The following is an 18,675-nucleotide window of genomic DNA, read 5'->3' as shown; positions in this document are numbered from 1 at the left end:
CTGGATAAACAAGAACTAATAACTGTTGTTCATTTTCAATATAAGGTTATTAACACATCATCGATGCGTAAATAATTTAGCTTCATCCTTTAGGCCTTAGGTTATGTTTCCAATGTAATATGTTGAGAAGGATAAATAGAAACATATTGCATAAAAAGGTTGTATATCCATTCATGAGGCTCAGACAGACAGAGCACAAACAGCAATTGTTAATATCACCTAAGGGTTCAAGAAGCGTTACCAGATTTGTAATGAGCCAAGTCTCATTATTTCATTTTTGGCTTTTCATGCTCTATTCATTCACCGTTCTTGAGCTTTATCCTATTTCCCTTCAGTTTACCCTTTTTTGTTTTCAATTCGCAATTCCTCAACAATTTCATTATTAATTGATGATCATAATCTTGGTACATGTTTGAGACATTCATAAAATTACTGATTCTAATTTGATTGATGTGAATAATGCTCTTTGATTCTAATCATTTATTACGAACTGTAAATTCAAATGATGCTCATTTTCACTTAATATTTAACACATTAACACGTTATAACTTTTTTCAGGGAAAATTTAGCTAATTAAACATTGATTTGAAATTAATTTTATTCAGATTTACATCAACATTGATAATATTTATGTTATTGATCATGAATACCAGATAAAAACAAAAGTTAATTGTGCATTACTTGAGATACCTTCTTTATTGAACGAAACAAGCAGCAATTTGATTCAACAATGATTAATATCGATGCCATTAATCATAGCAATGAGATTCAATCATTATGTTGATATATCAATAATTAATTGTTAATTTAGTTCAATTTGGCAAAGTCAATTTAATTATAGAAGGTTTGGCTTGTTTAGATTTATTTACATGGTAATTTATTAATAATTACTTGTAAATATAATTAAAAACATGATCAAATACTTTCGTAAACAATCTATTCATAGAATCATTGAGCATTCGATTGAATTCTCAATGAATGTTTCAATAGTCCGATTTGAAGGACTGCATGAGAAATTCAGACCACTTGCTTCAGACCATTTACATGTATATCACTACATTACTTATGGCGATTGCGATCACGTATATTACCAACGCTAATAACCTTTGCTCAGTGGAAATAATTTTTATTGAAATCGACATTCAATGGCCATCTTCTTCTTCGACTTCCTCGTCGAAATTTTGTACTTTAATTTTAGGCTGGAAAAATTGAAAGCAAAGAAAAAGAAAAAAGGAAAATTAAATGAAAATAGAGCGATACTACAAATCAAATCAGTCAATTGCTGTGACAAAGTATATTGCAAGAATTTGAATCAATTTTAACTTTGGGTTACTTTAAATTAGTTTGCTTTCATCTTCAGAACAGTAATTTCTTATGTAACAGTAATATTCAGATTAGACACTCTTTCGGCTTAACGGCTTTTCGGCTCACGGATCGGCTTAACTTTCTATTGGTTGGGTTTTTTTGTTAGAAGATTTTTCTAGAAAAAATAAACTATTTCGGACGGTTGACGACTCTTCAGAATTTTAAACTACTGACTGATGAAAAAATTAATCGAAAGTCAAATTTGACCTAAATTAAGGCAAAATTAAACTAAAATGAGATTGAAGCTAACCAAATTGAAAATATTCAATAAACTCTGTAATGTGTTTGCGTTCAATCACTTCAAGTTTATATCACAATAACTAATGGTTCACAATTATATGATTGACAAATTCAAATTACTTACTTGATAACGATTTTTTGTCAACTTGGTTCGTTTTTAAATATTAAATGAATTATTAGTCACATTCATGATTCATTCGATTACGAGCAAATAGATATTCATTGTATTGTTGACCCTCACTACCACCACCAGTAGATGCAATTATGCGAAATCCATAATTTAATAATCTTGAAATAGTTTGCAGTGAATTCAGTTTGCAATAGCCATTCAATGGAAACCTAATGATGTACTTTGAATCCTGAATCCATGTGACATTCGTCCTGCTATCCATGAGAGATGCGATAATTTCTGGAAAAATTTCCTCCACAATTGTACGACGTCCACTAATCATAATCAGTTCACATTCAAGTCTAACATTTAAAGATATACATTGAAAATCAGACTCAATGGGATCCGAAAAAGATGAAGATGTTGGACTCATAGTGTTAGTTGAATTGGTCATAAGAGTCTGGGTCACATTGGCAGAGGCAGTAGTATTTGTTGAACCGATGTTGACTGCATTTTTGGCGGAAGCAGAGCTGTTATTATTAACATTGATACTAGTTATTGGAGGAATTGTGGTGATTGAAGTTGAAGAATTGGAGGCTCGTCGACCACCACAAGCAGGCGTAATTATACCAGGATGGCCAGGGGAACAACAGGATAAGGCTGAGTAAACAAGAAGATGACGATGAAGAAGATGATGAGCATCATCCGAATCATTAAGATAGACTAAGGTTGTATTGGAGGTGTTCTGGGTTCGAGACAATTTACCGTTCTTGTTAATATTTGCAGATGAACTCTGAGCTATCCGTGAACAGGTTACAGGACATGTTAGTGATCTGAGTGCTTTCTCAAATCTTTGTTTTCGCAGTTCTTCCAACAGTCTAGAAACATAAAGAAAACAGAACAAAATGTTGCCACATTAACAAAAAAGAAAGCAAAACTTTAAAAGACGCAAAGAAAAATTACCTAATTAATTGTGAAATGGCATAAAATTTAGCTTCCTCGTACAGCAGATCAAGTTCTGGATAGTCTTCATTGACTGGTGCTGCTGAGGTTCTCAAAAAGTTAAGTATATGACGAAACATTTCTCCATCTCGATCAATGAAATAATGTTGTTTCAAACTGTCCAGTACAATGGGAATGGAGCCGTTAAACATTCGCGCTAATCTCGACTCTGGATACCTAGAAGTTTAATTTAATGATGAAGTTTGATCCTTTGATAAGATTGGCTAGGATCGACTGATATTATTGTGGGCTAATATTAACATATCACTCCTCACAATGACTTACTTGGTTAAAGTTTCAAGGGATGAAGTATATATCGTTCCACCTACATCAATATGAACTGGAGCTGTATATCTAGAAGCGGCGGCGACACAGGGTATGCCTGATATTTTGTGATTAAAATTAGGTGATCCTGTTTGTGAACTCGATGTACTTGGGTTTAACGAACCTGGACTCAATGATCGCACGACTGATGCAGCTAATCTATCAGTATTAGCTTGAGCCGCTGCCGCAGCTAGACTGTTTAGTTTAGCGTTTTCCATAAACTCAAACAAACAACGACGTTTAGCCAGGTTGACTGTACACTGTGAGATGGTCGATTGATTAAAGTAAGTCTCTGTACCAATGGAAATGGTGATTGTCACGATTAGTTGAACCAGAAATTGATTGGTAAAGCAATAGATGAAAAGAGATTCAAAGAAAGATAGACTAAATTAGATTCGTCGAGATTTAACATTTGCTGTGAACTTACATGGCTTTAATACGATGAAAGTTTGATGGTAATAAGTGATAATCAAGGAAGGCATTTTGAAATTTTCCACTTGTTTGATGATCGGATTTATGATGGTGTCGATACTGACAAAGTTGTGAGTTGTAAACAGAGTGAACTGATGATTTTGCGAACCATTCATGTTAATGATGAATAAGTGAGGAAGAGAGCAAAATACAGGAGGAGGTTCAATTGCAATTGAAGTTACCCTTAGGCGGGTTTTGAATTCAATAGGTTTGATGTAACTTACAAGGTAACACCAGCATTTTCATTGAGTTAAGGCGCCAAAGAGTCAATAACGCCATCTGCTGTTCCTGAGAGATGAAATAAAAAATGAAATTCATTAGTTCTTGGAAAACACAAAAATCTCTTGTAATCTCTTGTAAATAGTCATTCAATAGAAACCTAATGATGTACTTTGAATCCTGAATCCATGTGACATTCGTCCTGCTATCCATGAGAGATGCGATAATTTCTGGAAAAATTTCCTCCACAATTGTACGACGTCCACTAATCATAATCAGTTCACATTCAAGTCTAACATTTAAAGATATACATTGAAAATCAGACTCAATGGGATCCGAAAAAGATGAAGATGTTGGACTCATAGTGTTAGTTGAATTGGTCATAAGAGTCTGGGTCACATTGGCAGAGGCAGTAGTATTTGTTGAACCGATGTTGACTGCATTTTTGGCGGAAGCAGAGCTGTTATTATTAACATTGATACTAGTTATTGGAGGAATTGTGGTGATTGAAGTTGAAGAATTGGAGGCTCGTCGACCACCGCAAGCAGGCGTAATTATACCAGGATGGCCAGGGGAACAACAGGATAAGGCTGAGTAAACAAGAAGATGACGATGAAGAAGATGATGAGCATCATCCGAATCATTAGCTATTGGAAAACAAAAAAGTCTCTTGTTAGGCGACATTTAGTTTCATCTAGAAGGTGCTGCTTATCCATCGAATCAAGTCGAATTCACTTTGATAATAAATTTGTAAATATTACATTTTTTAAATTATGTACACTTTTAATAAACTCAGGATACATCACCTTCTGCTCTTCTTGTCCATGGATGATGACGATAAAACTAAACTAAGAAATGATTCAAACACATGAAACAAAACATGAAATAAATAAAGTAACTTTCACTCATAAATGAATAATAAACTAAGGAACTTACCTTTTTTAAGTGTTGACACGTTCTCAATGGGTCCTTAATCGATACAAGTTTGAGACACTACTAAACTTATTAATAAAAATACTGAAAACACAGAAATGAATGTTTTCTTATCACATAAACAACAACATAAAACTGAGTTACTTTAAACATTTAAGATTGTTTTGAGAAGTAAACCGAAAAATTAAAGGTATTTGAATGAATTAAATTTTATTATGATTATAAGGGAGGGAAATTGTGAGGAAATGGGAAAAATTACAAACGTGTAAGTAACTGAATTTTTTGAAAATTATTAAATTAACTTTTTCAATATTTAAATTAAACTTCTTTTTCTAGTAGGATCAGGCTCTTACTATGGCTCTGATTTTGACTCTGATCTGGCTCTGATCTGGTTTTGGTTTTGGTTTTGGTTTTGGTTCTGGTTCTGGTTCTGGTTCTGGTTCTGGTTCTGGTTCTGGTTCTGGTTCTGGTTCTGGTTCTGGTTCTGGTTCTGGTTCTGGTTGCTCATCATTCAATTTGGCAATTTTCACAATTGGTTCTTGCGTGGCCTCAGCTGGGTTGAAGGCATAACCAGGATTGAATTCACAAATATATTCAATAGATTTAAAACGAATTTTCTTGGCTTTTCTGGCTAACACTCTATATTGATTTTTATATTCATCATATAGAATTTCTCCGATTTCGAGTGAAATCCCAATCAAGTTGAGTTCGTCTTTGAATTCCCCAAACTTTTCCATAACAACTTTACATGATCCCTCCAGAACAAGAGATTTAAATTTTTCAAAAGTGTATTCTGATATCTTAAAGGGCAGGACGACATAATCTATGTCTCCTGCATATCGCTCGAATGTGTTAAGTTTCAAAGTAGATAAATTTATCATTTTCTTTCTTTTGACTTTAAAAGTCTTATTGTTTGGACCAACACAGATGAGATTCTTTTTGAAATCTCCGTGTGTAAATTTAATATTATAATAATCAACAATTTTCCCTGCATCTTGATTTTCGTAAAGTCTGAATTCCTGACATAAATGATCATTGGCAACATATGCAGAGTAAACTATTAAGAAAATAAAAAGAAAGAAAGAGAATAAAAAATATGAAAATAATAAAATGATATGCAATCTTACATGGTTTGATTTCATCATTTGGTTCTCTATAATGTCTTGGCCAAAGAATAACTGATCGACAGAATTTGCCTATGCGTTTACCAATAACGATGGGTTGATTATCCACAACTGAGCTATCACGATAAATGAGTAGAAATTTTACACCGATGCTTGCAAGTTGGAGTTTGAAAATATTTAATTCATCTGCTTTTACATTGATTTCATCTCCATGGAACATGCCTTTAATGGCCACAAAAACTGAGAAAGAAACGGTGTCGGGGATTAAAATCCTTTTGACCTCACGGTCAGATGTGAATAGTGGGGCGACCGATGTCACGACAGAGGAAAATAGACTTTTGTCTATCTCAAACCATCCTCCCAAGTGATGGCCGACGATAACATTGGCATCACTTTGAGGTTCAAGATGCACTGACATGGTGAGTAGAAATACTTGTGGGAAAATATTTTTGAAAAAAACAATAAAAACAATTATAAATAATATCGTAACACAAATATGAATTTATGAAAATATTTAAAGAAAATAAGACTTTAACTAGAAATAAATGTTTAGAGAAAAAGAAGAATGGAAAGAGAACAAAACTAGTTATCTTTTCAAACTCTAAAATTGAAATGAACAGCTTGAGTAAATTTTCTACACAAATCATTGGTAAGCCAAAGGATTATGGTCATAATGTGGATCTTGTCTCCTCTTTTGTCTTCAGCTCCTGTTTTGATCGTCATTTATCATCATCGTCTGATAAAACAGCCTTACTTAACAATAAATTGTCGGTTAAAGTAAACTTGAAAAAAGCAAGTTACCCGATCTCGCCTCATATTACACTTGTAAATATCCTTTGGTATAATGTGATATCAATCAAGAAGCGAAAAGCCGAAGACAAAAAAAGAAGCAAACAAAAAGCAGAAGCAAGCATTAAGATTTTGTCTCTTGTCTTAATTAACCAAACGGGTTAAACAAACAAATGATTCGACCATTCAATCCTAAATAATTCAATTGGAAGTAGTTGAGAACAGTGTAGACGCAAGTAAAACCCAGTTTATCTATCAAATGAATTAATCTTGCTCATCTTGTGCCATTACCAGAATTGATTCACATATTTAAAGACTAAAGTTGTCCATCAAGGATTATCTGTTGTTCATCTCATCAACAATCTAAACTTATTTTGACCTGGAAATTCTAATTGTCTATGAGATAACAAATTGTTATTAAAATATGAAATTTTGTTTGGAAGGCGATTTAAACCATTTTAAGATTTTCCAATAAGCATAGAAGATAATTTTATTTATATTTTAATCTTTAATTCGTCGGAAGATTCAATAACGCCATTTGTTGTTTCTGAGAGATGAAATAAAAAATGAAATTCATTAGTTCTTGGAAAACACAAAAATCTCTTGTAATCTCTTGTAAATAGTCATTCAGTAGAAACCTAATGATGTACTTTGAATCCTGAATCCATGTGACATTCGTCCTGCTATCCATAAGAGATGCGATAATTTCTGGAAAAATTTCCTCCACAATTGTACGACGTCCACTAATCAGAATCAGTTCACATTCAAGTCTAACATTTAAAGATATACATTGAAAATCAGACTCAATGGGATCCGAAAAAGATGAAGATGTTGGACTCATAGTGTTAGTTGAATTGGTCATAAGAGTCTGGGTCACATTGGCAGAGGCAGTAGTATTTGTTGAACCGATGTTGACTGCATTTTTGGCGGAAGCAGAGCTGTTATTATTAACATTGATACTAGTTATTGGAGGAATTGTGGTGATTGAAGTTGAAGAATTGGAGGCTCGTCGACCACCACAAGCAGGCGTAATTATACCAGGATGGCCAGGGGAACAACAGGATAAGGCTGAGTAAACAAGAAGATGACGATGAAGAAGATGATGAGCATCATCCGAATCATTAAGATAGACTAAGGTTGTATTGGAGGTGTTCTGGGTTCGAGACAATTTACCGTTCTTGTTAATATTTGCAGATGAACTCTGAGCTATCCGTGAACAGGTTACAGGACATGTTAGTGATCTGAGTGCTTTCTCAAATCTTTGTTTTCGCAGTTCTTCCAACAGTCTAGAAACATAAAGAAAACAGAACAAAATGTTGCCACATTAACAAAAAAGAAAGCAAAACTTTAAAAGACGCAAAGAAAAATTACCTAATTAATTGTGAAATGGCATAAAATTTAGCTTCCTCGTACAGCAGATCAAGTTCTGGATAGTCTTCATTGACTGGTGCTGCTGAGGTTCTCAAAAAGTTAAGTATATGACGAAACATTTCTCCATCTCGATCAATGAAATAATGTTGTTTCAAACTGTCCAGTACAATGGGAATGGAGCCGTTAAACATTCGCGCTAATCTCGACTCTGGATACCTAGAAGTTTAATTTAATGATGAAGTTTGATCCTTTGATAAGATTGGCTAGGATCGACTGATATTATTGTGGGCTAATATTAACATATCACTCCTCACAATGACTTACTTGGTTAAAGTTTCAAGGGATGAAGTATATATCGTTCCACCTACATCAATATGAACTGGAGCTGTATATCTAGAAGCGGCGGCGACACAGGGTATGCCTGATATTTTGTGATTAAAATTAGGTGATCCTGTTTGTGAACTCGATGTACTTGGGTTTAACGAACCTGGACTCAATGATCGCACGACTGATGCAGCTAATCTATCAGTATTAGCTTGAGCCGCTGCCGCAGCTAGACTGTTTAGTTTAGCGTTTTCCATAAACTCAAACAAACAACGACGTTTAGCCAGGTTGACTGTACACTGTGAGATGGTCGATTGATTAAAGTAAGTCTCTGTACCAATGGAAATGGTGATTGTCACGATTAGTTGAACCAGAAATTGATTGGTAAAGCAATAGATGAAAAGAGATTCAAAGAAAGATAGACTAAATTAGATTCGTCGAGATTTAACATTTGCTGTGAACTTACATGGCTTTAATACGATGAAAGTTTGATGGTAATAAGTGATAGTCAAGGTGGCATTTTGACACTCCGAATTTGGACTAAAAATATCTTGAATGTTGAAAACCAATGAACATGAAGTAAACTACAAAACGATTCTTCCTGGTTGGTATTATGCTCGCTATTACACATACATGTTGAAGTATACCATAAAGCAGTTGCTGTTGTTCCTGAGAGATGAAATATAAAAAATGAAATTCATTAGCTCTTGGAAAATAGAAAAATCTCTTATAAATCTTACCTTTGTTAAATTTTATCCTCCTTTAACTGAGTAACTCGTTCCCTTAGCCGCTTCATCTCACTGGTGTTGCTTAACCTAGTACTAAACTACTAAGAGCCAAACGCTTCACCAGTTGCCTCTGATATGGATGAATATGGAAACCAAAATAGTCTGATGAAACATCACCTTCTGCTCTTCTTGTCCATGGATGATGACGATAAAACTAAAATAAGAAATGATTCAAACACATGAAACAAAACATGAAATAAATAAAGTAACTTTCACTCATAAATGAATAATAAACTAAGGAACTTACCTTTTTCAAGTGTTCTCAATGGATCTTGAAGTTGAATCGATTAGAAGCACCAACAATCGATTAAAAAACACACAAAACATAGAAATTAATGTTTCTTATCACTTAAACAACATAAAACTAAACGACTTTAAACATTTGAGAAAATAGACAAACAAAAGGTGTTAGAATGACTTAAATTTTATTATGATTATAAGGGCGGAAATTATGAGAAAATGAGGAAATTGACATGTAACTGAATTGCTTTATAAAATTATCAAATTATCTTTTTTAATATTTAAATTAAACATTTCCTTTTTTTTGGAGGCTCTGTCTCTGGCTCTGGCTCTGGCTCTGGTTCTGGTTCTGGTTCTGGTTGTTCATCATTCAACTCCAATCGTGTGATTTCCACAACTGGTTCTTCCGTGGCTGCAGCTGGGTTTATGGCATACTTAGGATTAAATTCGCAAATGTAAACAAAAGATTTAGATTTATCCTTTTTGGCTTTCCTGGCTAAAACTCTATATTGATGTTTGTGGTCTACATCAATAAGATCACTGATTTCAATAGAAAGCCCGATGGTCTCCAACTCTGTTTTGAATTTTTCAAACTTTTGCATGGGGATGGTGCACATTTCATTCAAAACAAGAGACTGAAATTGATCAAAAGTGAATTCCGATATATTTGCAGGAAGGAAAACATAATTTATGTCTCCTGCATATCGCTCGAATGTTTTGAATTTCAAAGTAGATAAATTTATCATTTTCTTTCTTTTGACTTTAAAAGTCTTATTGTTTGGACCAACACAGGTGAGTTTATTTCTGAAATCTCCGTGTGTAAATTTTATATTATAATAAGCGAAGCTTTTCACCAGATCTTCTTTTTCATACATCTTAAACTCCTGACATGGAGTATCTTTGGGCACATAAGAAGTGTAAACTGCAAACAGAAATGTAATACAAAATTAATGAAAAAAACGAAAAACAATATTAAAATCAAAAAAGTTACTCACATGGTTGGACCCTAACATTAATCAGTCGATCAGACTCATGTCTTGGCCAAAGGATAATTGCTCGCCATAATTTGTAAAGTTGCTTGACAATAACCATTGGTCTATCGTCGGTAACAGAAGAAGAATGATAAACTTTTACAACTTTTACACCAATGCTTTCCAGTTGCTTAGTAAATTCCTTTAAATCTTCCGGTTCAACATCCACTTCATCTCCATGGAACATGGCTTTAATGGCCACAAAAACTGAAGGAGCAACGGTGTCAGGGATCAAAATCCTTTTGACCTCACGGTCAGAGGTGAATAGTGTGGCGACCGATGTCGCGACAGAGGAAAATAGACCTTTGTCTATCTCAAACCATCCTCCCGAGTGATGGCCGACGATAACATTTGAACTCGATTGGGGTCTAAGACGCACTGACATGGTGAATAGAAATACTTGTGGGAAAATATTTTTGAAAAAACAATAAAAACAATTATAAATATCGTAACACAAATATGAATTTATGAAAATATTTAAAGAAAATAAGACTTTAACTAGAAATAAATGTTTAGAGAAAAAGAAGAATGGAAAGAGAACAAAACTAGTTATCTTTTCAAACTCTAAAATTGAAATGAACAGCTTGAGTAAATTTTCTACACAAATCATTGGTAAGCCAAAGGATTATGGTCATAATGTGGATCTTGTCTCCTCTTTTGTCTTCAGCTCCTGTTTTGATCGTCATTTATCATCATCGTCTGATAAAACAGCCTTACTTAACAATAAATTGTCGGTTAAAGTAAACTTGAAAAAAGCAAGTTACCCGATCTCGCCTCATATTACACTTGTAAATATCCTTTGGTATAATGTGATATCAATCAAGAAGCGAAAAGCCGAAGACAAAAAAAGAAGCAAACAAAAAGCAGAAGCAAGCATTAAGATTTTGTCTCTTGTCTTAATTAACCAAATTGGTTAAACAAACAAATGATTCAATTTTTAGTCAAGTAAGGAATACTATTAGGCTCATCTTACTTAACTGAACTTTTGGTCAATGGCATTGCGTGAAGTCACACATGGATACTGTTTGTTCAACCTCTATGGCCAACTTGAGTCCACAACAAACGGCGAAACAGCAATTAGATTTAATTAGATTCGACCATTCAATCCTAAATACTTCAATTGGAAGTAGTTGCGAACAGTGTAGACGCAAGTAAGACCCAGTTTATCTATCAAATGAATTAATCTTGCTCATCTTGTGCCATTACCAGAATTGATTCACATATTTAAAGACTAAAGTTGTCCATCAAGGATTATCTGTTGTTCATCTCATCAACAATCTAAACTTAATTTGACCTGGAAATTCTAATTGTCTAAAAGATAACAAATTGTTATTAAAATATGAACTTTTGTTTGGAAGGCGATTTAAACCATTTTAATATTGTCCAATAAGCATAGAAGATAATTTTATTTATATTTTAAAATGTTTATAAACGTTTATAATAACATACAATATGATTATTTGTTAAAAGGTATAAAAAATATGACTCGGTTAAAGAGGAAAACAAGCTTAAGTTATACAATAGAGAACCTTCAGAGGAATATCGGATGATTTGTCAACTAATTGTTCATAACATGAAATTTTGAAAGATGATTATGATTTTCAAGCAAGTTGGTGTTTGATTCAACACAAAGATAGCCTTTTGCGTTGAACTAGCTATACTTTGAAAAGAGCTAGATTTAGAAATCTTATTATTTCTATCATTTTATGCTTTATGGTTTAAAATTCAATCCTAATCATGATTCATTATAACATATTATTTGAGAAAAGGCCACATGATTTTTACTTGATAAAAATTATAAAGGAAGAACTTAAAGAGGTTGATAGAGAGCAGTAAAGATGATTGAGCAGCTATTCTTCAATTAGGTGAAGTCGTAGAGGAAATCGAGAGATGTTATTGCTTAAATTATTATAGACTAGATAAGTCCAGCGAGACACGAAATAGAAGAAATGAGCTAAATTTGGAAACTACTTGATCAATAACTCCAAAGATGATTAGTTGCAAACATAATTGAAAAGGCGACATCAAAGTATTGTATTGGTGCGAGTTTGCGTGTTTGAAAAGATGACTAATTATTCATCATATTAGATTTGCTTCCCTTGCCATCGAATAAAAGATTGACTTTGTGTCTTTAAGAAGATTTGCAGGTGAATCAAACTCAATAATTGTTCCTTTATCCATTACAATTATTCTATCATAATCCATAATTGTATTCAAACGATGAGCAATGGTTACAATGGTGCAATCGGAAAACTCTTTACGAATCGTTCCTTGGATAAGCTCGTCAGTTTCTATGTCGACTGCTGCAGTAGCTTCATCAAGAACTAAAACTTTGCTTTTACGAAGTAAAGCTCTAGTTAAGCAAACCAACTGCTTCTGTCCAACACTTAAATTTTCTCCGCCTTCGGCGATTTCATAATTGAGACCAGATTCTAAAGAATCCACAAAGCCTTTCAAATGAGAAAGTTCTAAAGCTTTCCAAATGTCTGAATCGGTGTGCTTCTCGAATGGATCGAAATTACGTCTGAAGCTTCCAGAAAATAGAACAGGGTCTTGAGGTATAACCGTGAGTCTTGAGCGAAGATTGTGAAGACCTAATTGAGAAATATCTTGATCATCAATTTCTATTCTTCCTCCAGACGGTTCAATGATTCGGAATAGAGCCAATGTAAGAGAAGATTTACCAGCTCCAGTTCGACCAACTATACCAACTTTTTCATTTGGTTTAATAGTACAAGAAATGTCTTTCAATACTAGATCGAGACCTGGTCTATATCTAGTGCTATAATTTTTGAATTCAATTTGTCCATTGTCAGGCCAATTTGATGAGGTTCTCTTGTGTGGTAAGTCCCAGGGTGCCTGATAAGAAGAAAAATAGTCATTAATCTACATGAATACCAAGGAATCGCCAATGAGTTTTAAAAAGATATAAAATTACCTCCATTGGAGTTTTAGTGTATTCCAAACACCTTTCAACTGAAACTACATTTGTTTCAACATCAGATACAGCTCGAACCAACATATTCAATACTTGAGTGACAGTTAAAGCATAGCTAACGGAAAGTCCAGTATAACCAGGGCTTAAAGTACCACGTGAAGTCACGGCAAAAATAGCTGCAAGAAATACGATTAGATTTCCAAGAAACTCGAGCCGAACCGCTAACCATCTATTAGAGCCTAAATTGGGGAAGTAAGATGAGTGATTGATATCAACTCTGTGATAACACTCATTAATGAATCTTTCGCTGCAGTCATAAGCTCTAATAGATGTAGCTCCAGAGACAGTTTCCGAAAAATGCGAGTAAACTGGTGATCGAGTGACTGATTCAATTCTTTTCAATTGTCTGGAAGAAGATATGTAAAATTTCTGAAGAGAAAAAATAATTAATTTGAATCAATGCAAAAATATGAATTTAAATTATTTACCTGGACAAAAATATACGCAAAGCCAATCGGTATAACAACAAGTAAGAAGTAAGGAGTCTCTAAACATATAGCAATGATAGCTACGATCGCTCGAAAACTTTGTGATATCAGGAGACGGATATTGAAAGTGAGAGTGACATCAGCAACATCAATATCTTTTGTGAAACGGTTAAGTATTCGACCCAACGGAGTTGTATCATAAAATGACATTGGTGCTCTAATCATTCGGTGAAGCATCTTTTCGTGGATAAGTCTAGCGCCTTTGAGAATAGCAAAGTTCAGTATAATACTATTGGTTAATGTAAATGTTGTCTCCGATAGTCCAAGACCAAAATAAACACCAAGCCTAATGTTTCTGAGAGTTGTATCATTAGCAGCCGCTGGATTAAGAGAGTCATTACTCCATTCAGTCAACCAAAGACTCGATAGTAAGTTAAAAGTACTTGATAAACAGAAAGCTAAAATTACAAGCAAGCATGAAACCAGGCCACAAGCTTTAAAAAACTCCCAATAAACTCCCCATTTTACTTTTCCTGTCTGAGCGACTTCAGTTTCAACTAATTTGAACTTTTCACCATTTCCTTTGGTCGATTCAGGCTCTTCTCGTAACTGTGACATACTTCGACTAGTGTTACCTTTTTTGGTTGATGGACGTGAGGCATTGGACATGGTTCGTCTACGAATTCCATCTGAGCTATTGGAAAGAGTTTCTGATCTAACAATAGATCCTCTTTTTTCAAACTCAGGACCCATTTTTTCTTTTAACTGTTCGATTATTTCTTTGTCTTCTTCTGCAAGTTCTTCATGTTGCTCACTCACAAATTGTAGTAAAAATTGAGCAAATTCACCGTTTTTAGCTAATAATTCATGATATGTTCCTTGTTCAGTAATTTGACCATCTTTAAGTACAATAATTTCATCAACTTGAGGTAGAAAAGTAACTCTGTGGGTAACTAAAATTCTGGTCTTCTTTTTTAGCATTCCAGTTGGACCAATGACTTTATCAAAAAGGTGACGGGAAACATGAGCATCAACTGCACTCAAAGGATCATCGAGGAAATAAATGTCAGAGTTTGCGTAAACTGCTCTAGCAAGACTGACTCGTTGTTTTTGACCGCCACTTAAATTAATGCCCTTTTCACCGATTTCTGTTAAATCTCCACCAGTTAATATTTTCAGATCCTGTGTTAGAGCACATGCTTCCAATACTTTATTGTATTTCTCTTCAATATATGGCTGTGAAAATGTGATGTTCTGTCTAACAGTAGCATTTTGGATCCAAGCTGATTGAGGGACATAAGCAATCTTCCCATAAACATTCACATATCCTTCGGTTTTGTAAAGATCACCGAGAAGAGCTGACAGTAAGGATGATTTTCCACTTCCAACTTGACCCACAATAGCAACTAAACTTTTATCTTTGATATCGAGCGTAATACCATTGAGAACAGAAGAATCATCTTTGGACCAACTAAAAGTTCCATTTCTTAAAACAACTGGAGTATGCGGATTCGGCTCATGTTGAATAGTTTCTGGGTCTATCTCATCTCCTTGAAGATATTTATTGATACGTTTTATTGAAATAATAAACTGAAAGAGACGAGAAAAAATTAGAGTAAAACTGATATAACAAAAACAATGAAAATGCTTACATTCGCCCCATAAGAAACGACCATAGGAAGAAGTGCAAGAGGTATTCGGAGTATATTGAATAAAGAAAGTGAAACGAAGGCTTTATTTGCATCTAGAATATTGGAGGAGTCGATCAACACAAAAGTACAGAAACTTGCAAAGGCGACCTAAAAATTAGAAAATTCATCGATTAAAGACTAAGAATTAATAAAATTTCAAATCAAATTTTGCATTACTCACAAAGAAAGGAGCGCACGAAAATGCGAAAACAATTCCGGCGGATAGTTTTGCTTGGCCTCGAAGGGCCGTTATTTCTTTATTACGAATATTAGTTATTTGTTCTCCAAAAGCTCCTTCCCAAGCATACAATTTAAGAACCTTGATGCCGTTTAAAATTTCACTCATTAATTTTGTTCGCTTATCTTTTTGAGCCATCAATCGACCTTGCAAAGTTTTCAGTTTAACAGTAATAAAACCATTAACAGGAACTAAAATAATCATCACAGCAATACCAGCTAATGAAGCAACGCCTAGCTGGTTCCACAATAAATAAAGGGCAATGAAGATTTGAATTGGAGCAGACCACAGAAGGTTGTAAATGTTTATGTAATCAACAACTCTTTGAGTATCAACAGCCATTATATTGACGATTTCACCAGCAGTAAAATCTTTCCTTCCTGCACTAGATAATTTTAAACTCTGAAAAAAAGGAAATATTAAATTATAAAATAATATAAGTTATCCAAATATTAGAAACTTGGTAAACTAACTTTTCGATAAATACTAGCAATGAGAGCAGCTCGCATTCTCATTGAAGTAACATTAATCCAGAACTCGTACTGCCCATTTAACATAGATTCAAGAAGTGCACAAATAGCCATTCCTAACGCAATAACATAACCCCGCCAATTCGGATCATCACTGGCTACAAAAGCAATCAGCTGATCCAAAAGAAGAGGATTACCGAACGTAAGAAAGCTTGAACATAATTTAATGACACCACATCCCATTAACTGAGGCCAAAAAGCTTTAAACAGAGGAAGAACAACATTGACACTGATAATGGAGTAATCCTCGATGGAATTAACAATTCCACTTTGATATTTCTGTTTAGTGTTAAATGAGTACAAAATGGCATCTTCAAGATATCGACGAAATTTATCATAAATTTTCTCTGTTTTGTTATCCACCGGAAGATCCCACATATCGTCTTGAGTGAGAGATTTCTTGAAGCCCAAGTATGCCATAGAGTCATACCAGAAGAACGTGATTTGATTGAAAAAAGAAGCTCGTAGAAGCGGACACTCATTCTGTGAAAAAAGCAGAAATCGATTAAGCAGCTATATAATGAGAGATGAGAATTTCAGAAAACCAAAAACGATAATTCTGGTTCAAAAGGTTATCTAGCTATTAGATAATTTAGTTATTTTATCTTGGATTTTTATAAAACGATGAGCATAAGATTAAATGTATCGAATGTAACTTCAGATTTATTTACTTTAAATGGGAGTGTCAATGAATTAGATAAGGGTTGTTTTAAAGAACGAAAAATCAAGTCAAGTAAATTTAATTTACCTTATAATCTTCTCCGGCAGTGAAATATTCCCTTCGCGTATCAGCAAAACATGACAGCAAGAAAGAACAGAGAATAGCTGGTGTTTGAATTGAGCGGATTATAAAAGTGATTTTGTCAATCGTCCAATATTTGTCCTAATAATAAAAATAACGAGAAATAAGTGATATTCATTAAGATAAATTGGACTAAAGTAAAGATAGTCATCAAGTATCGAGGTTAGAAGTTTTGAAAAAGATACAAGAAAAATGATTGAAAACAGCATGTGAAAAAACAGCATTGATTCAATTGAAAAATAAAAGACAATAGAAAGAGATAATAATTGTCAAGAGGTGCATCATTAATAATGTGATAATGACTCGGTTTATATAAGACTTAACAATTGTCTTATTGAGTGGCACAAATCTAACAAGTAAGTAAATTAACACATATTCTTATGTCAAGTGATGAAATGCAGAAGTACATGCCACTCATAAATGATTCATAAGATTCATAATCTTTGAAGAAAAATTAAATTGACAGTTTAAGACTTATTCAAAGATTTTACGGCTTGTCCAAGAAGAAAGAAACAGATTATGGTAAAACTAACCGGGTTAATAACAGTATCAATTATCGTCCAATAATAAATTAATGCCCCGACAGTGAAAAGAAGCCAAAAGATGAACAAGACACCAGAAGAATGAACACCTTTGCGACGATGAAGCAATATAAATATAGTTGACAGACTCTGTGAAAAAAGTCAAACAGAAATGTTGATGAAAAGTTTAGTAGCAAATTAGTATTCCCAGTCAACCTTAGAAAACCCAACCGAGCGTAGGTTTAAGGTAGTGATGATGATTGTGATGACGGTGAAGGTTACAACTTACAAATGTTAAAAAGCTGATAAATGGCGAGTAATATTCAACTGGATGGACTTGATTTCCATTAACTAATTCAACAATGGCATAGATTAACTGGACAGCAGAAGATGCGCTTAATAAAATTGCTAATATCTGGTGGGAAAATGGAAAAGATAAAAGAAATACAATAAAAAAGTTAATAACTGTTTTTCTCTAAACTTGAGAGCAATATAATCAATATGAGATGACAATGAGTATCATAAGTCGTCTCTCATTATTAATTAATCACATAGCTGAAAGGAAATAACTTTTCCGTCTCATATAACCAAGCAAAACTTAACTGTTTTGCAAAAATTTAGTAGAGTCCACGGTATATTCCTGTTTGGTGATCGGATTAATTTGTGTAGTGCAAAAGGCGCAACTATCCATAGGAAACCACAAGGAACCCATGTTAACAAGGTTTCACCAAAGCATGGAGTAAAAAGTGGATGTGAGGTATTCCAAGTTAATTGAGTGTCCTAAATCAAAAAGAGTGTGAGAAAGTAAAATTTTAGAATGTGGTATATTAACACATAAAAAATAAGGCAACATAGCAATATCAAACTTACCCAAAAATTGTGACCACAGAAATGCTCCATCCGAATGGAGAGGACACACAAAAATCAAATATAAATCAAATCAATCACCAAATAATTTAGAGGATAAAATGAAATGAAACAGATCATAAAGGAAACATGAGAGCAAACACAAAAGTCAAGAACCACTGATTGACGTTAATATTATTGATGATTATGATGATACTGGTGATGATGGCGAGGATGATGAGAGTCGAAGCAATCAAAGGAAGGCACCTCTTGTACTATCTGATTGCGATA

General features: G+C 33.8%; 5 protein-coding genes across 20 annotated transcripts; all 5 read right to left on the bottom strand.

Annotated features, from left to right (window-relative positions):
• Positions 1–580: 580 nt before the first annotated feature.
• Positions 581–4,032, bottom strand: LOC107361306 (BTB/POZ domain-containing protein kctd15-like). 9 transcript variants are annotated; one of them, XM_089266824.1, is made up of 9 exons: positions 3,891–4,032; positions 3,736–3,799; positions 3,468–3,603; positions 3,165–3,332; positions 3,002–3,098; positions 2,678–2,893; positions 2,480–2,592; positions 1,730–2,374; positions 581–1,199 (listed from the first exon to the last, which is right to left on the bottom strand). In XM_089266824.1, exons 4-8 carry the CDS (start codon positions 3,256–3,258, stop codon positions 1,782–1,784), a joined length of 1,113 nt encoding a protein of 370 aa, XP_089122950.1. In that variant the 5' UTR covers positions 3,259–3,332; positions 3,468–3,603; positions 3,736–3,799; positions 3,891–4,032; the 3' UTR covers positions 581–1,199; positions 1,730–1,781. The 9 variants fall into 9 exon arrangements, with proteins under 9 accessions (XP_089122950.1, XP_089122948.1, XP_089122946.1 ...); XM_089266822.1 differs by having other exon boundaries at positions 3,002–3,332; XM_089266820.1 differs by having other exon boundaries at positions 1,730–2,592; positions 3,002–3,332.
• An 815-nt stretch (positions 4,033–4,847) lies between these two features.
• Positions 4,848–6,895, bottom strand: LOC107361309 (uncharacterized). Its single transcript, XM_015928114.3, has 2 exons — positions 5,791–6,895; positions 4,848–5,720 (listed from the first exon to the last, which is right to left on the bottom strand). Exons 1-2 carry the CDS (start codon positions 6,203–6,205, stop codon positions 5,005–5,007), a joined length of 1,131 nt encoding a protein of 376 aa, XP_015783600.1. The 5' UTR covers positions 6,206–6,895; the 3' UTR covers positions 4,848–5,004.
• Positions 6,896–7,048: 153 nt separating this feature from the next.
• On the bottom strand, positions 7,049–9,272 carry LOC107361307 (BTB/POZ domain-containing protein Tiwaz-like). 8 transcript variants are annotated; one of them, XM_015928106.3, is made up of 7 exons: positions 9,012–9,272; positions 8,738–8,940; positions 8,435–8,602; positions 8,272–8,368; positions 7,948–8,163; positions 7,750–7,862; positions 7,049–7,644 (listed from the first exon to the last, which is right to left on the bottom strand). In XM_015928106.3, the coding sequence occupies exons 3-7, from the start codon at positions 8,526–8,528 to the stop codon at positions 7,085–7,087; spliced, it is 1,080 nt and encodes a 359-aa protein (XP_015783592.1). In that variant the 5' UTR covers positions 8,529–8,602; positions 8,738–8,940; positions 9,012–9,272; the 3' UTR covers positions 7,049–7,084. The 8 variants fall into 8 exon arrangements, with proteins under 8 accessions (XP_015783592.1, XP_089122952.1, XP_015783594.1 ...); XM_089266826.1 differs by having other exon boundaries at positions 7,049–7,862; XM_015928108.3 differs by lacking the exon at positions 9,012–9,272 and having other exon boundaries at positions 7,049–7,123; positions 7,215–7,644; positions 8,272–8,602; positions 8,738–8,880.
• Positions 9,273–9,467: 195 nt separating this feature from the next.
• Positions 9,468–11,058, bottom strand: LOC149094553 (uncharacterized). Its single transcript, XM_089266819.1, has 2 exons — positions 10,295–11,058; positions 9,468–10,221 (listed from the first exon to the last, which is right to left on the bottom strand). Exons 1-2 carry the CDS (start codon positions 10,938–10,940, stop codon positions 9,581–9,583), a joined length of 1,287 nt encoding a protein of 428 aa, XP_089122945.1. The 5' UTR covers positions 10,941–11,058; the 3' UTR covers positions 9,468–9,580.
• A 659-nt stretch (positions 11,059–11,717) lies between these two features.
• Positions 11,718–18,658, bottom strand: LOC107361102 (multidrug resistance-associated protein 1). Its single transcript, XM_015927845.3, has 11 exons — positions 18,409–18,658; positions 18,142–18,318; positions 17,828–17,953; positions 17,551–17,688; positions 16,964–17,098; positions 16,159–16,698; positions 15,629–16,087; positions 15,409–15,555; positions 13,757–15,346; positions 13,269–13,697; positions 11,718–13,189 (listed from the first exon to the last, which is right to left on the bottom strand). The coding sequence occupies exons 1-11, from the start codon at positions 18,436–18,438 to the stop codon at positions 12,410–12,412; spliced, it is 4,551 nt and encodes a 1,516-aa protein (XP_015783331.1). The 5' UTR covers positions 18,439–18,658; the 3' UTR covers positions 11,718–12,409.
• Between the last annotated feature and the right edge of the window lie 17 nt (positions 18,659–18,675).

This window comes from Tetranychus urticae, chromosome 1, assembly GCF_039701765.1.
Source record: "Tetranychus urticae isolate SD_2017Ah chromosome 1, NJAU_TeUrti_SD_1.0, whole genome shotgun sequence".
NCBI lineage: Eukaryota > Metazoa > Arthropoda > Arachnida > Trombidiformes > Tetranychidae > Tetranychus > Tetranychus urticae.
Note: the sequence above shows the minus strand (reverse complement) of the source record. Positions and strands in the feature narration are given on the sequence as shown.

Bases quoted from the DNA above. Each gene is read 5' to 3' on its own strand.
- LOC107361306 (XM_089266820.1), bottom strand. From the start codon at position 3,258: ATGGAAAACGCTAAACTAAACAGTCTAGCTGCGGCAGCGGCTCAAGCT. The intron at 2,894-3,001 runs GTAAGTCATTGT...TTAAACTTCTAG, and splicing joins TCCCTTGAAACTTTAACCAA to GTATCCAGAGTCGAGATTAG. The intron at 2,593-2,677 runs GTAATTTTTCTT...TTATGTTTCTAG, and splicing joins GCCATTTCACAATTAATTAG to ACTGTTGGAAGAACTGCGAA.
- LOC107361102 (XM_015927845.3), bottom strand. From the start codon at position 18,438: ATGGAGCATTTCTGTGGTCACAATTTTTGG. The intron at 17,954-18,141 runs GTTAAGTTTTGC...TTTTCCCACCAG, and splicing joins TACTAAATTTTTGCAAAACA to ATATTAGCAATTTTATTAAG. The intron at 15,556-15,628 runs GTGAGTAATGCA...TCTAATTTTTAG, and splicing joins TTTCGTGCGCTCCTTTCTTT to GTCGCCTTTGCAAGTTTCTG.
- LOC149094553 (XM_089266819.1), bottom strand. From the start codon at position 10,940: ATGATTTGTGTAGAAAATTTACTCAAGCTGTTCATTTCAATTTTAGAG. The intron at 10,222-10,294 runs GTGAGTAACTTT...TTCTGTTTGCAG, and splicing joins TAATGTTAGGGTCCAACCAT to TTTACACTTCTTATGTGCCC.
- LOC107361309 (XM_015928114.3), bottom strand. From the start codon at position 6,205: ATGTCAGTGCATCTTGAACCTCAAAGTGATGCCAATGTTATCGTCGGC. The intron at 5,721-5,790 runs GTAAGATTGCAT...TTTTCTTAATAG, and splicing joins AAATGATGAAATCAAACCAT to TTTACTCTGCATATGTTGCC.
- LOC107361307 (XM_089266825.1), bottom strand. From the start codon at position 8,528: ATGGAAAACGCTAAACTAAACAGTCTAGCTGCGGCAGCGGCTCAAGCT. The intron at 8,164-8,271 runs GTAAGTCATTGT...TTAAACTTCTAG, and splicing joins TCCCTTGAAACTTTAACCAA to GTATCCAGAGTCGAGATTAG. The intron at 7,863-7,947 runs GTAATTTTTCTT...TTATGTTTCTAG, and splicing joins GCCATTTCACAATTAATTAG to ACTGTTGGAAGAACTGCGAA.